The sequence below is a fragment of the Spermophilus citellus genome, assembly GCF_964194105.1.
Source record: "Spermophilus citellus genome assembly, chromosome: 17".
Classification (NCBI taxonomy): domain Eukaryota; kingdom Metazoa; phylum Chordata; class Mammalia; order Rodentia; family Sciuridae; genus Spermophilus; species Spermophilus citellus.
In genome coordinates, this window is record NC_138199.1 from 43,883,075 (window position 1) to 43,897,527 (window position 14,453).

Here is a 14,453-nt window from a genome sequence, read left to right on the forward strand (position 1 = left end):
ACAATTCAAAGAGAAAGGAACTTATGGCAGCTGCTGTTTTTCTTGTGCTTATTTTCAGACTGTTCATACAGAGAGGGCGAGAGGGAAAAAGAAAAGAAGGGAGGGAGGAAAAGGGAAGTCTCTGCTGAAGGGTTAAAGCAAGATAGTGCTGTAAAGTGATTCCAGATGTACAAATATTAATATCTCCCTCTCCCTGATGAATGAGAAGGTATGACCCAGCTAGGAAACTGCTAAAATTACCGGCGCCACTGAGACCTCACTCGATGGCCCAGCTCAGATTTTTATCCTTACCCCGGCAACTGTGATGCTGATGAAGGGCTCGGACCTGCTGCAGCAGACTCTCCAAAACTTCGCTCTGTCCCTTGTGTCTGGGCTCTCTGTCGTCATAGTCTTTCCAGTCTATTGAACAAAAGAAACAAACAGAGTGAAATTTTAAAGCAGGGGAGGCCTCTTCCCTGCCCAGCCTTTCAGGAGCTGGGGTTTTGCTCACACTATCTGCAGGCTCTGTGGATGAGCACCCAGCACACCCACAGCTAGCCAAGTAGTTGGAAGCTGCCATTGTTCAGAGCCCTGAGCAAAAGAGTAATTGTGGTTGGTTTCTTGTGCTGGGCAGTTTTAGGGCAAGGGAAAATGACAATTGAAAACCAAAAGAAAATAGGACATTTGGGAGTCCAATCTTTCCTTATCATAGCCCCCTGCCCCTTTCAGCATCCCACATCCTAATAATTTCCCCTGCCACTTCTCCACTCAGCACCCCAAGTCCTCAACTGGATTTCCACAGTAGGAAAGAAAGGGGTGGGAATGTGCAGACTAGATGAAATCCACAGTCCCAATGCTTTTATTGTAGGTTTCACACTTTGGGCCAAATTGACATTTCTTTCCAAGGAAAGAGCCCATGTCGGATGCCAAGAAATGGAAATCTACATTTTGCTCTAATGAATGTCTGCTTTGGTTAGCTGGCACAGCACCCCCTGCACATACTCCGAGCCACCAACCACCCTGTCTGCTCAGTCTTTGAATATACAGTATTAGCTTACATGGCAAATTTAAATTGCAATACCCACTGAGACTTTTCTCCCTCTTCTATTTTCATTCCATTTGGCTATAATGATATCAAGGGTAATAACTCATATGGGACTAATGTCAAGATTGTAATTCTGCTGTCTCCAACTCTAGATTGTTTTTCAGCAGGTCAGTCATTTCATTGTTCATCCCTCCTCTCCTCTATTTCCCTCCCCCCATTTTCCTTTCTGAGCCTGTTAAAAGCAACAACTTAAAGCACTTCTTAGGTGAACTGCTTTTTCTAAAAAGGCTGGTCACTCTTCCCTAGAAAATACTGTTAATTCTAGAAAATACTGTCTATCTTAGGCTTAAACGCTAGTTAAACAAGTTCCAAATTCCCTCCCCATAGGTTTATTTTGAAATATGGGGTCTTCCTCATTCAGAAAGTTAAGCCTATGTCATGCCAGTCAAAATTCAGTAAAAGCTTTCTGCCATCGTCTCTCCAAGCCAGGAGAGCTATACCATTAGGAAGAACACAGGTTCTGGAGTCAAATACCCCTGAGTGTGAATCCTGGCTCCCCGCATTCCTATATTGTTGTCTGCAAGCAAATTGCTTACATTGACAGAGCTACTACTCCCTAATTTGAAAAATGAGGATGGTATATACTTTGTGGGATTTTTACAGGGATTACATGAGAAGTATATTAGGTTTCTGGCACTATGCCTATTATGTGACAGGAATTCTGTAAATAATAATGTAAAATGGAGGCAATTCATTATGGAAACACCATTTCTTACCCTATCAGATAATTACCCACGAAGAAGGGGACCTCAGAGATTTTGTAACTCATCTTCCTTCCCATTCTCCCCCATGCACAACTCTTCATTCTGTCTTTCAGAAGACTGAAGTGCAGAGACAGCCATTTCAGTCCTATCTTACTGAGCATGTTGGTGGCATGGGGGATAACATAGTCAAGTGATCTTTTGGAAAGTGCTCATGCTCATTTCATTATCCCAGGGCCATTTTCTTTTATTTTGGAAAGGAGGGTCAGAGGCTAGGGTGGGGTTTGGGCTGGGGTTTAGCTGTGGTCAGCTTTGTAGACAGGGAATTGTAGACTTTTATAGACTCTTTGTTCCTTGTGGGCAAGATCATTACTTAATCTCTGTCTCATTTTTCTCCTTTAAATTGAGTTTTAAAAGTCTTTTTTAGGTTATTTGAGAGTTAAAAGAAACAATGTAAGTAGAGCACTATCCTGGGCACAGTTGTCATTCGAGTGTGGCTGGTGAGGCACTATGATTAAAAAGCTTGATGGTGTTCAGGTACACTGGGAAAGGGAAGGGTGTTTTTTACTGGGAAATTAGGTAAAGTTTAAGGAAATAATTTCTTGTGGCCTTTAGTGCCTCTCATCTCTGGGCAAAGTGAGAATAAACATTGCCCTCATGGATTCCCAAAGGCCATTGTGAGTTTGTTGCCTTAGTTGGATGCATACATCTGCATGCTCACCACAGATGAGCAAGATGGTGCCCTTCAGTAAGACTCCTGGGTGGCTGAATTACTATGTGGCCCCAATCATGCTAATCCTTCTAATGAGTGTTAAAGCTGCCATCAAAGCAAGAGGAGATAAAATGGTTCTGGCTATTCCAGCTTAGCCCTATTACATCAAGGGGCAAACTCGACTAATGATTTTATGATACATTAGAAAATTGCTAATGCTAAATTGCAGCCCAAATTAGCATTGAACTTGATGCCAAGGTTTTTGGAAAGAATGAGTTTTTCTAATAGATGTTTGGAAGGTTCTGATGACTACATAAAATAGGAGACTTTAGGGATGAGGGAGAAAATTGAAAATATATTAAGAAATCAGGACCCTAACAGGAATAAACTTAGCATGGTAGGAAAAGAGCAGATTGTGCCACATAATACAGTTCACTGTTCTGGTAATGAGACACTTCAATTGCAACACAATGCAGAGCTTACATTCACTGGCCATATCAGGGTTTTCCTGATCGTAACTCAGACAAGCCTGTCTGGGTGCTTTTCTCTTATTATGTACCATACCATATAACATAGGTCTATAAAAACACATTAAGGACTTTTCTAAAAATATAAAAAAAGTTTTATAGCTTACTGGAACATATTACCAAATTTCCAATTACTCTGTCATGTTAGAATACATTGTCCTCTAGTAAATATCTGAATACTGATATATGTTACATCACAATGTCATACTCTGTTTATAAATAGAATGGGAGTGTTTTTGTATTGTTCTTTCCAAGTGATATGGCATGTCTACAGCAACTATTACCACATGTTAGGATTTCAGTTCTTTTCCAGTTATCCCTACTAATCACACATACCAGTTTAGAAAGCATTCTATTTAAATTACCAACAAATAAATGACTCCCCTGAGTCCTGAACAACTGTTCTTGTCACTCCAGAGTGAGCTCTTCAAATATGCTCTGAGAGAGGGTATCTGCACAGATTTGTAGTTTATAGAATTGAACCTGAACTTTATGCATCTGTATATAGATTAGAATCTGCATGGGTATGCATTTGGAGTGAGTTTTCCCCGTTTCACTTTCAGGTCAATGGCAATTAATATATTTTGTGTTTTTATGTACTTTTTGTCCTCCATCTCCAATAATACACACTCCCTGCTTCCCTAGTCACAGATGGTCCCCTTTAATATCATCATCTTGTAATTTTCAGTTTGTGTTTCTGATAAATCTTCAGCCATAAAGATATTCAAATAAGACTGGAGTAATTAAGTTGTCAAATTCAGAGGGACTCAGGGGTCTTGGAGCTCTCTGGCTCTATATGAACTGGTATAGCTATTTGAACCCACCATAGGTGGTGGTCAGGCTGTTTGGTTGGCTCTTAGTCTGCTTGTCTACCTGATGGTTAGTTAGTATGGCACAGGAGACACGGCAGGGCCTTGACCAGCTCAGGTTTGAATCCTCATTCAGACACTTACCAAGTGTTGTGACCTTGGGGAAAAGGAACATCATTTCTGAATCCCAATTTGTGTATTTGTGTTTGTGCTAATAGTTCCCTATCTAGTAAAATGAATCAATCCATGTAAAGTACTTAGATTGATGCTCTGCATATTATGAGTCTTATGAAGGTTATCTCTAATTTTGATAGTGATACAGATAATAATGATAGTAATGCTTATCTATAGGACAAGGAGGAAGATAAAGGATTGCTGTGAGGCTTAAGAGAGAGATATGAAAGTCTATAATGTATTGCTTGGCTCATGGTTCATCTTGGGTAAAGTATTGTTATAAAACTTGAGAAATTTACATATATATAAAACAATAAACTAAGGAGCCCATAATCCCATAACCTAAATGACCACTGTTAAATTTTGATAATTATCAAGAGTCACAGACACTGTATCTAAGTTTAGGTAAATTAATGATCAAATGTTACAGAAAAGATCTCCAAATTTTATATTATAATTTTTACATAAAATTTGTATAGTAGAAATTTCTTTCATGTATTGAATGGCTTTTTTGAAATACCATTTTTAGTGGCTATGTTTGGTTCTATAGTATGATGAATACATATATATCATGTTTTACTTAGCTATTAAATTAATATTGGATTTATTTTCTTCATTACACATTGTTATCCATATACTGTGGCACTGCCCATCTTTGTATATAATTGTTTATCTATATTTCTGTTTCCTTAGGTTAGATTCCTAGATGTGTGATTATGGGATAAAAGGAAAGGGATTTTCTTAAGGGAAAATTTTCTTATGGGAAATTGTGTTCCATAAAGGATGTAGTAGTTTGAACTCTCACAAGAAGCATACGATACCATTTTTAACTATCACATTAGTGACATATTTTTAAAAAGATGAAAACACAAAGAGAGCAACTAAGATCAGAACAGGGAAGAAGAGCATGAGGAAAAGACTAACATTAAACAGGGACGAGTGGGGTGGGAGAAAGGGAGAGAGAAGGGAAACTGTATGGAAATGGAAGGAGACCCTCATTGTTACACAAAATTACATATAAGAGTTTGTGAGGGGAAAGGGGAAAAAAAAAACAAGGGAGAGAATTGAATAACAGCAGATGGGGTAGAGAGGGAAGATGAGAGGGAAGGGGAGGGGGGATAGTAGGGGATAGGAAAGGTAGCAGAATACAACAGTCATTAATATGGTATTATGTAAAAATGTGGATGTGTAAGCGATGTGATTCTGCAACTTGTATTTGGGGTAAAAAATGGGAGTTCATAACCCACTTGAATCAAATGTATGGAAGATGATATGTCATGAGCTTTGTAATGTTTTGAACAACCAATAAAAAAAAACAATTTAAAAAAAAAAAAAAAAGAAAACACAATCCAGGGCTCTGGGCTCATTACAGAGAAAAATCTATCATATCATCTGTCTGGAGTTGTTCTGGTTAACTACCTTTTCTGGTTAGGAGAAAGTCACCAAACATACCAGGTATGAATTATTAATCTTCAAGTAAATAGAAGAGGCCTTTTTGCTGGTTTTCTCAGTCAACACTACAAATGATACAGATTGTGTTTGTTGCAGAGCCTGTTAGCAAGAAAGTATTTCTTCACTCAGAACGTTAGATGAGTAAAATGTTAGATTTTATTCTGTTAAGGAATGGATGTGATGTGTCCACTGGGGGCAAAGAAGGGGAGATGAGAGCTAAAATGGACTGTATGTACTCTGGGCCAGCAGCTCCCAAGGTACCGTTTCTCCATTCCCATTACAGCCCTGTGAAAGGATATGATTAGGCCTATTCTGTAGATGTTGAATTGCAGTTTTGAGAATTTGATTTTGAAGGCACACGTGATATGGGATATAAAGTCAGTCTTTCTGGTTCCAAGTTCCCTCTCCTTTCACCTACTGAGCTGCTGTCCCAGGAGTGTTTTTGCAGAGGAATCACTCATTCTGTGTCTGAGATGCTGCCCTGAGAAGGTCTGGTGGGTTGCAAGTAGTGGGAGAGGGGATGGCCAGGGCACCACGGAGAGGGAGCTAGAGTTGGAGCCTGCTGCCAGGCCTGAGAGTAGCCAGCACCTACTAGAAGGAGAGGCACATGCCGGTGTCGTGGTCTGAGCTGGTCCCCATCCTTTCATGTTATAAGCCGAGACCTGAACAAAATATTGTTGGCCCTGCAAAGAATTGAAATAGAATAATGCATTAGACATTTCAGTCAATCATTTTTTTCCCTAGAAGCAGATCTTTGCATTAGCTTGCTCATCCATTTTGAACTCTTCTGTCCATACTATATATAGCTTTCTGACTTTTCTTGAACATCATGTTTATAAATTATAGTAACCATATTAAAGTGTCTTATTTCTATGTATTTTTTGGTTTTAAAAATTGAAATGTTATAATTATTTTTCCTAATTCTCACTCCCCTTAATTAATTAATTAATTAATTTGTGTGTTGGGGGTACTAGGGATTGAATCCAGGGTGCTTAATAAGTAAGTCACATCCCCAGCACCGCCTCGACCCCTGTTTTTCCTGGTGCTGGGGACTGAACCCAGGGCCTTGTGCGTGTGGGTTAAGCACTTGACCAATTGAGCTATATCTCCAACCCTCCCAGCCCTTTTTATTTTTTTTTATTTTGAGATAAGGTCTTGCTAAGTTGTTGAGGCTGGCCTTGAACTTGTAATCCTCCTGTGTCAGCCTTCTGAGTCTCTGGGATATTAGGCATGTGCCACCAACCTGGCAAAATGGCAAGCCTCAAAATTTATACACCAATTTTTAAATTTTTACTTTTATTTTTTATTTTATTTGGTGCAAGAGATTGAACCCAGGGGCTCTTAGACACTGAGCCACATCCTCAGGTCTTTTTAAATTTTTTTAAATTTTGAGACAGTGTCTACGTTGCTTAGGACCTTGCTAAGTTGCTAAGGCTGGATTTGAACTTGTTATCCTTGTGCCTCAGACTCCTGAGCCACTGGGATTACAGGTGTGTACCACCACACCCGGCCAAACACTACTCTTTAAAAATCACACAGTCCTATAAGGTTTACCCCAAACAGTGACCTCTACTCTTTCCTCTTTCTTCTTATTTTTCACTCCCCAGAGGCATCAGCCATCACCCCTTTAGTTGATAAAGTTTAGAAATTAACAAGCTGTAATGAATATCTTTTCAGAATAGTCCATTAAAAACTTGCTTCATTCTTTCAGTGGCTTCACTGTGAGAAGATACTGTCATTTATTTAACCATCCCTTATTGGTAGACATTTGAATTGTTTCCATTTTTCCCCACAACAAATAATGCTGCAATAAGCATCCTTAACTTGGCTGTTCAGACATTTTTAAAATTAACTCTGATTTGATTTCCATTTTAAAACTATTATTAAAAATAATGGCTTATATTCTTTAATTTTTTATGGCATTAAGAATTAAGGAGTTGTTTTTGTTTGCTGATAGTTCATTAGAATTTTTTGTATGTTTTCTTCTTTGCTTTGAGGTTTTCCTTTTTTTTCTAATGAATTAAAGAAGCATTTGAGAAGCCAGAGTTTGATGAAATATTGCTTGCAAAAATTGTAAAATGTTGTTTGAAGTTTAAAAAATCATATATCTTTGTAGGGATTTAATAATATTGGCCTTACCATACTATGAAGTTATTTTTTTAACACTGAATATGGATTTCTATGCACCTCAAGGTTATAAGGATTATGTAGAAGTGTAAATCTACTTCTAGGCTTTTATATGATTAGGACAGTGTCTGCATTGCTCTCATTGGATGGCCAAGTGGAAAAACTTAATCTCTGTAGGAATTAGTACAGATATTAGAGAAACCGTCTATGGAGAGTTTTCCATTTTTATCACCATATCACTTTTTCTTTTAAGCAATGGAAATTCTCTAGGGTTCCTTCTGGCCCTCTTCCACCATGTGAGCCATGGGTTTGGAATCAGTCTTCTGCTGATAGCATCTAGGGGGGCCACCCACTCAGGGGTTTGTTTGCTCCAGTAATTCACAGTTCTGGCCCCTGGTATAGACAAGTGATTAAGACTAAAAGTCAGGATTCTTGGTGGTGACCCAACCACCAAGAAGTCTATTAGAATAAGATGGCTAAAGCTTAAAAAGATGCAACCTAATGCACCTTTTTAGTAATGGGTTTCAGGATTATATTTTTCAAATAATAGTTTTAATTGATTAACCTTTAAGAAAACAACAGAATTGTCCCTCTATGGCCTCCATGCAAAATTCTTAAGATATTATTTAAATGGAACAAAAAAATATGGAAGTTTTGATTTTTTTTACTTTAAAACAATTTTTATTAAAAGAAAGAATTTTTAAAATATTTTATATTGTAGTTATTTGAGGAAATACAGGGTTTGTGTTTGAACTAATTTGCTGGGTTTTTTTTTGGTGTGTGTATTTTACATGCTCTTATGGTTCATAATTTCATAAATAATTTGAGTTTATACTGGTTGTACAAATAAACATGGTTTGTGCCAGTTTTTCATTCACAGTTTAAATTGGTTTAGGTTACTGAGAAACATAGCTCTACCATATATAGTTTCTTTCTTGTGAAAGCAAATTTAGACAGTTTTTTTTTTTCTTTCTTTCTTTTTAATCAAGGGAAAAGGATATCTTTCAGGAAATTGTGTGACTCCAATTGATGACTGATCTCAACTAAGGCTGTGGGGGTGAGGCTAGATGGGGCTGTTATTTTTACCATCAGACAGGGAGTCAAAATTGGATCTCTCAGAGCCTTTGATCCCCCGAAGATTAGACTGTGATCCAGAAAGCAGCAGCTTTCAAGGCTTGCATGAGGCCAGTCTTTTTCTGATCTCCTTAGAACATGGCAACTTACAAAGTGGTTCATGCTGTCTGCTCACTCCTTTGTGAAATTCAGATTATGGATATCAGACATATCATGCTTAATGAGTGGCAGTTGTTGCCAGAAGACTGGGTGTTGGCTGTGGCTTCCAGAATAGGCATTTGCTACCAACATCCCAGCACAAATGTCAGTGACAGGGAATGGTAAGCCTACCACAAGGACATTTACCGTCTTAAGTCCTGTGATTGTGCATCTCAGCGTCTGTAGGTTATCCATGATGATTTCTCCAGCCAAGGGAGAAAAGTCTTTAGACATACTCCATTCCACTGTGGGGGATTAGGGGACAGGAAGGAGAGAAAGAGAATGAAGTTTAGTCAGAAATCAAGAAGCACCATAGAAACTCTAGCATATAATCCTTTTCACAAACTTTGTTCACCTTCTTCTCCTTATATTGGCACAATAACAATCCTCCTTGGGATTCTAGGTGTTTCCAAGATCACCAGTATTTTTTAAAAGAGGAGCCCCAAAGCAATAATTCTATAGTCATTAATATACCTTATGAGTTTTTTGAACCTCAAAAGATATTTTATTGTAGTATGTGTATGTTTTTGTGATGTTCTTAACATGAAATATAATTTATAGTCATATGACCCTGAACAATAGGATATGTTCTGAGAAATGTATCATTACTCAAATTCTTTTTTTGTGTGTGTGTATTGGGGATTAAACCCAGGGATGCTTTACTACTAAGCTGCTTTCCCAGCTATTTTAATTTTTTATTTTGAGGTATGGTTTCCAAGTTGCTTAGAGCCTCATTAAGTTGATGAGGAACTCAAGCGATCCTCCTGCCTCAGCCTCCTGTATTTGTGATCTTCTTGCCTCAGATTCTCCAGTTGCTTGGATTATAGGTGTGCATCACTTCTCCTGGAAGGCATTTTTTGGTGTATGTAAATATCATACAGTGTACTTTCACAAATTAAGTTGGCCATGATGTCACCAGGTGATATGTATTTGGTCTGTCCTTGACTAAAATATCCTGATGGGGTTCATGACTGCATAGTATTGCCATAAGGCCATTGCTATATAAAACATAATGTGTGTATGTGTGTGTTCATGAATATATATACACACACTTAGGCAGATTATATATAACAGTTCATTGTATATAAAAGATAAATCATTTATTGTATATGAGAATTGAAGGGTACATCAGGACATTACCACTATTTACTTCCCAAGGTTGGCTTCTGCTTCATTTCTCTACTGAAAATGCTCTTTCAAGGGTCCAGTGACATTCGAAATAAAAAAAGCCTTTTTTCATTTCCTCCACCTTCAATACTTTATATGTCTCCCTTTCCTTTTCTCCTCTTCCTTCCTGATATCTTCTTGCAAGCTTTTTTCATGGGCTTCTTTGCAGCCCCTAGGATCTGGGGTTTGCGGATTACCTTTATTCAATGCTTTTCCCTGGTGACATCCCAAGGTAGGTGTTCATTTGTAGTTAAATCATCCGAATTCTAATACCCACTTTTACTGTGAGACCATGTTCTTTCCTAACATCCTCCATTGGTTGGAAAGGCCATGGTCAGGAAGGATAAATTGTGCATCTTGGGTAAAAAATGTTATAAGTAACTGTTTACATGTAATGAGATTTAAAGCAAAGTTCAATGAAGCAGGAGTTTGAGAAGTGAAATCACATGGAAAGCCAGGCTTCAATGTTTCTATGCTTCATGATGACAAAGTAGTGGCCTTGAGATTTAAGGTATATTCTTGATGACATTTTAATACCTCAAAATCAAGCCAAGCCACCCCCAACTCCTGCTCTTCTCCTGGGTCATTCATTCCTATGATTTGGAGCGGCATCCCCTGCTCCTCCTCCTTCTGCCCTAAGAATCTAGTTTGCTTTCTTCAGTTTTCTGAATTTCCTCTTCTAAAATTCCTAGTGCTCCAATTGGCAACAACTTTTGAGACATTCTGCCCCTTTGGCCTCTTGGTTGTTTTTGCAACCTTCTCTCCCCTTTGTCTTTGTTGCACCCTCTCTTTTGCTTCTCCTGCCTTTTCCAGACTTCCTCTTTCTGGCTTTCTTTTTCTCCTTTCCCTTTGATGTTATGTTCCTTGTCCCCCCGCCCCCCATTCCATGTACTTGTCCCTAGTGTTTACCTTATCTTTTTTTTTTTTTGTCTCTATGAGACTTAAAGCTGTGATTCTAGGTCTAGCCTCTCTCTTGAGCTCTAACTTTCTTCTGTAAATCTCCACTTGAGTGTCTCACACTCCATTTGAGTGTTCTCTAAGTACTTCTCTTTGTAAAAAGAGGGTTTTCTCAGTGGTAACTAGTGGCAGTTCCATTTTAATTACCCAACCAGTTGATAACTACACCCTGTAGTTTCTACTTCTAAAATATGTGCTATAAGTTCTCCTCTTCCTGTCCCACGATACTAACCCTAGAACAGGACTTTATAATTGCAAGCATTAACTTTGCTTTCTGAAAGAAAAATTTTTTTGGGGGGGGTTACTGGGATTGACACTTAACCACTGTACTATATCCACAGCCCTTCAACTTTGCTTTCTAATTGATTTTTCAGCTTGTCTCTTAATCTTTACCTATAATCAATCATCTGAATGTACCATGAATTATAATTTAAAAATATAGATCTAACACTGGCCTAACATCTTTTCATATTGTATAGTTGCTTTGTGAATTAAACAAAATCTTAGCAAGGCATGCAAGGACCTTTATATCTGATTTCAGTCTTACATTATTATTCTAATCTGCCATTTGCCAGAAGAAAGTCTTTGTTCTGGAAGTTTCTATCACCAGATTATTTCATGTATTTTTCTGCCCTTGTGTATTTTTACTCATCTTCCAACCTTCATTTGGTGAAGTTCTAGTAATCTTTTAAGACCTAGTAAAATTAACTCTAAATTGCTCAGTAGCATTTAATTAAATATACCTGATTTGTGTCCTAAAGTCTTTACTTATATAAAAATAAGATTTACTACCCTGTATTATGTTTTATGGGATGTGTCTTTTTCTCTTGTTAGATTGTGAGAAACTTGAACAGGAGAAGTATCATTCATTTTTTTCCTCTCCAGTTCTTTAATACATTTGATTGTATGTTTATATGTACACACATATGTACAGAGTAGACAACAGTACTTTCTCTAACATGTATATATTTTTCTTTCTTGTGATTTTTCTTTTCTAGTTTACTGACTTTGAAGCTTTCAGGTATGGTAGAAAGTATAGTTAGAGTGAAATGATTACGATTTTATGGTAACTCTCAAATGAGGCCTATATCTCCTGAAAAGTACATATTCTAAAACATATTTATTATATATGTTAAATAAATCATACATGTGTCTATTTTTCAAAATGTTTTATTCTGATTATGAGCTATTAGCTCTTGAAAAAAGCATCTTGGGTAAAAAATGTCATAAGTAACTGTTTACATGTAATGAGATTCAAAGCAAAGTTCAATGAAGCAGGAGTTTGAGAAGCTGAAATCACATGGAAAGCCAGGCTTCATTGTTTCTAGACTTTGAAATCAAACTGGAGAGGGTTTGTCATCAGAGAATAATGTCGTATCTAATTCTTGCTAAAGAATAAAAGTGATGATTGAGGGAGTTTATATAAACAAAACAAAAATGAGAAGCAATTGTGCAAGGACATCTAGAAAGGGCAAAGAATACAGGAAAATTCTAGAAGCAAAAATGTCCTTTGGTTACCATTGAGATGTACATAATTGATTGCTATGGTGGAGCTCCAGACCCAGGGTTTCAAGTCAAGGGTTTCAAGTCCAGACTAAGAATTAAGGATGACTTCCCAAAGGAAGAGCAGTGGGAGGGTTAGTGGGAGCAATGCCAGATTAGATAGCAAGTCATTAATAGGAAGTTGCTCAAAGATACAATGTTTAAACTTTCTGAATAGTCCTCAGTTCATTTTTGAATAAAACCTTTTCATGTTTTACTGAAATGTTTTTCAAAGAATGTTTCAGCTGGAAAAAGAGGGCCTGGCTTCTTGAAAAAAAAAAAAACTGAAGCAAAGTGTTTCTGCTTTGGCATTAATAAGTGGTTTTAAACAGTTAAGTCTAATTAGATCTTGTAACACATCTAAGTTTTGAAGGAGAAGGGGTTAGAGAAAGAAGATTCAGACTGGAGGAAAGAAATTCTCCTTGCTGGAATGGAGAATGTATTCTGGGACAACAAACAGACTTCCCTCTATGTACTTCCTTAGGATGATAGACTCCTTTCAGCACAAAGCCACATGGAAACTAAAGGGATAGTTTAAAGAATAAGAAGGGACACACAATAAGTAGGACTTCCTTTGAGAGCAACAGGGAATTTTAAGAAGGCAACTTTGCATGCTCTCTCTGGAAGGTTGTGTGTAGGTAGTTTAAAGACCTCATGTAAAACCCTGAGAAAATCAGTTACTTTTACATCCCTGAAGAGCTGGAGCCATGTATGTGAACTTTTAAACTATTTAAGACTTACAATTTTAAGGTATAGATCACAGAAACTGTTTCTATTCAGGTTTGCAAAATAGAAGTAGGGTTTCTAAGCCTCCGGCCAGCTTTTTGAGGGGCAAAGACTATGCAAAAGCAAGAGCATAAAGAAATAATACTGTGTAAATGTTGAATTGATTTCTCTTCAATTGATTACAAAAAAATACAAAATCTAATTTGTGTAGATTCTCTCCAAAGTCTCAAATGCTTCAAAGCCCAGGGTGGTTTTATCTTGTTCATATATTATGAGGCAAGTATCAGAAAAGCTTATTGCTTATTGCTGTTCTCCCTCTTCCTCTACTTTCTTTTTCCAAAGCTTCTATCCTTGCATTTACATGGGCCTGGTTAAAATTTCCTCCCTAACTGTAGTTTCCCTGACTTGCCAATTTTCCCATAGTAATTTTTATGTTTCTTACATTGCACTTGCTTCATTGTAAGAGATCTGTCTCCCCTGTAGTTTATAAGCTCTTTGAGCGCAGGGACCACATCCAAAGCTCTCATCTTAGACCCTACAGCAGGGTAGGTGGCTCTGTATTATCAGATGAATTAAATGCTTGATTCTTGATCTTGGAATGCTCAAAGTTTAAGATAGACAGAAATTTGATATTGGTACATTAAGAGTAAGAAAACTGGGTCAGAATAGAGAGAAACACAGTTAAAAAGAGGATGGCAGTTGCTTGAGTTACTCAGTTAGGGGCTGAAATAGGGATTAATTCCTGGCATCCACTTTCAGCATCCCAAACTCTTTATTTGTCCATACTGCCTCTCAGAAACCAAAAAAAAAAAAAAAAAAAAAAAAAAGTGCATTTCCTATTTCCTATCAGCTCTTCGATGGAACCAAAACAGCATTCTTACTGGTCACACTCACCCTGGCGCCTTAGCTAATGAATGGAATTTGGCTAGACTGCCCAGCCCAGCACTACAGTATTATGAAATCTTCTTCTGATCCATCTAAATGTGCAGTTTCTAACCTTTCAGGCCAACCATAGCACAAGAGGAAGAGAGGGAGGGGATGATGTGCCCAGAAACCCAGACAGAGATCAAATACAGTCATTTCTAGAGATGAGAAGAGGTGTCTCAATACAGCATGGACCCATTCAACACTTGTGGGTTTTAAATTGGGAACTGACGTGAAAACTCTGGAGCTGGGAATTTTGTTTAGCTCTGGCAAAATACG

At 37.7% G+C, this 14,453-nt stretch overlaps 1 protein-coding gene across 2 annotated transcripts in view; it reads right to left on the reverse strand.

Moving 5' to 3' along the window:
• The window catches only part of ANKFN1 (ankyrin repeat and fibronectin type III domain containing 1), a 249,095-nt gene that overhangs the window by 60,677 nt on the left and 173,965 nt on the right, over positions 1–14,453 (reverse strand). For both annotated transcript variants that reach the window (XM_081272561.1, XM_081272562.1), the window contains 3 exons: positions 9,006–9,103; positions 6,052–6,142; positions 292–399 (listed from right to left, as the gene is read on the reverse strand). In XM_081272561.1, the coding sequence (XP_081128687.1) occupies positions 292–399; positions 6,052–6,142; positions 9,006–9,092 (286 nt within the window). In that variant the 5' untranslated portion in view covers positions 9,093–9,103. The remainder of the gene's footprint in view (positions 1–291; positions 400–6,051; positions 6,143–9,005; positions 9,104–14,453) is intronic.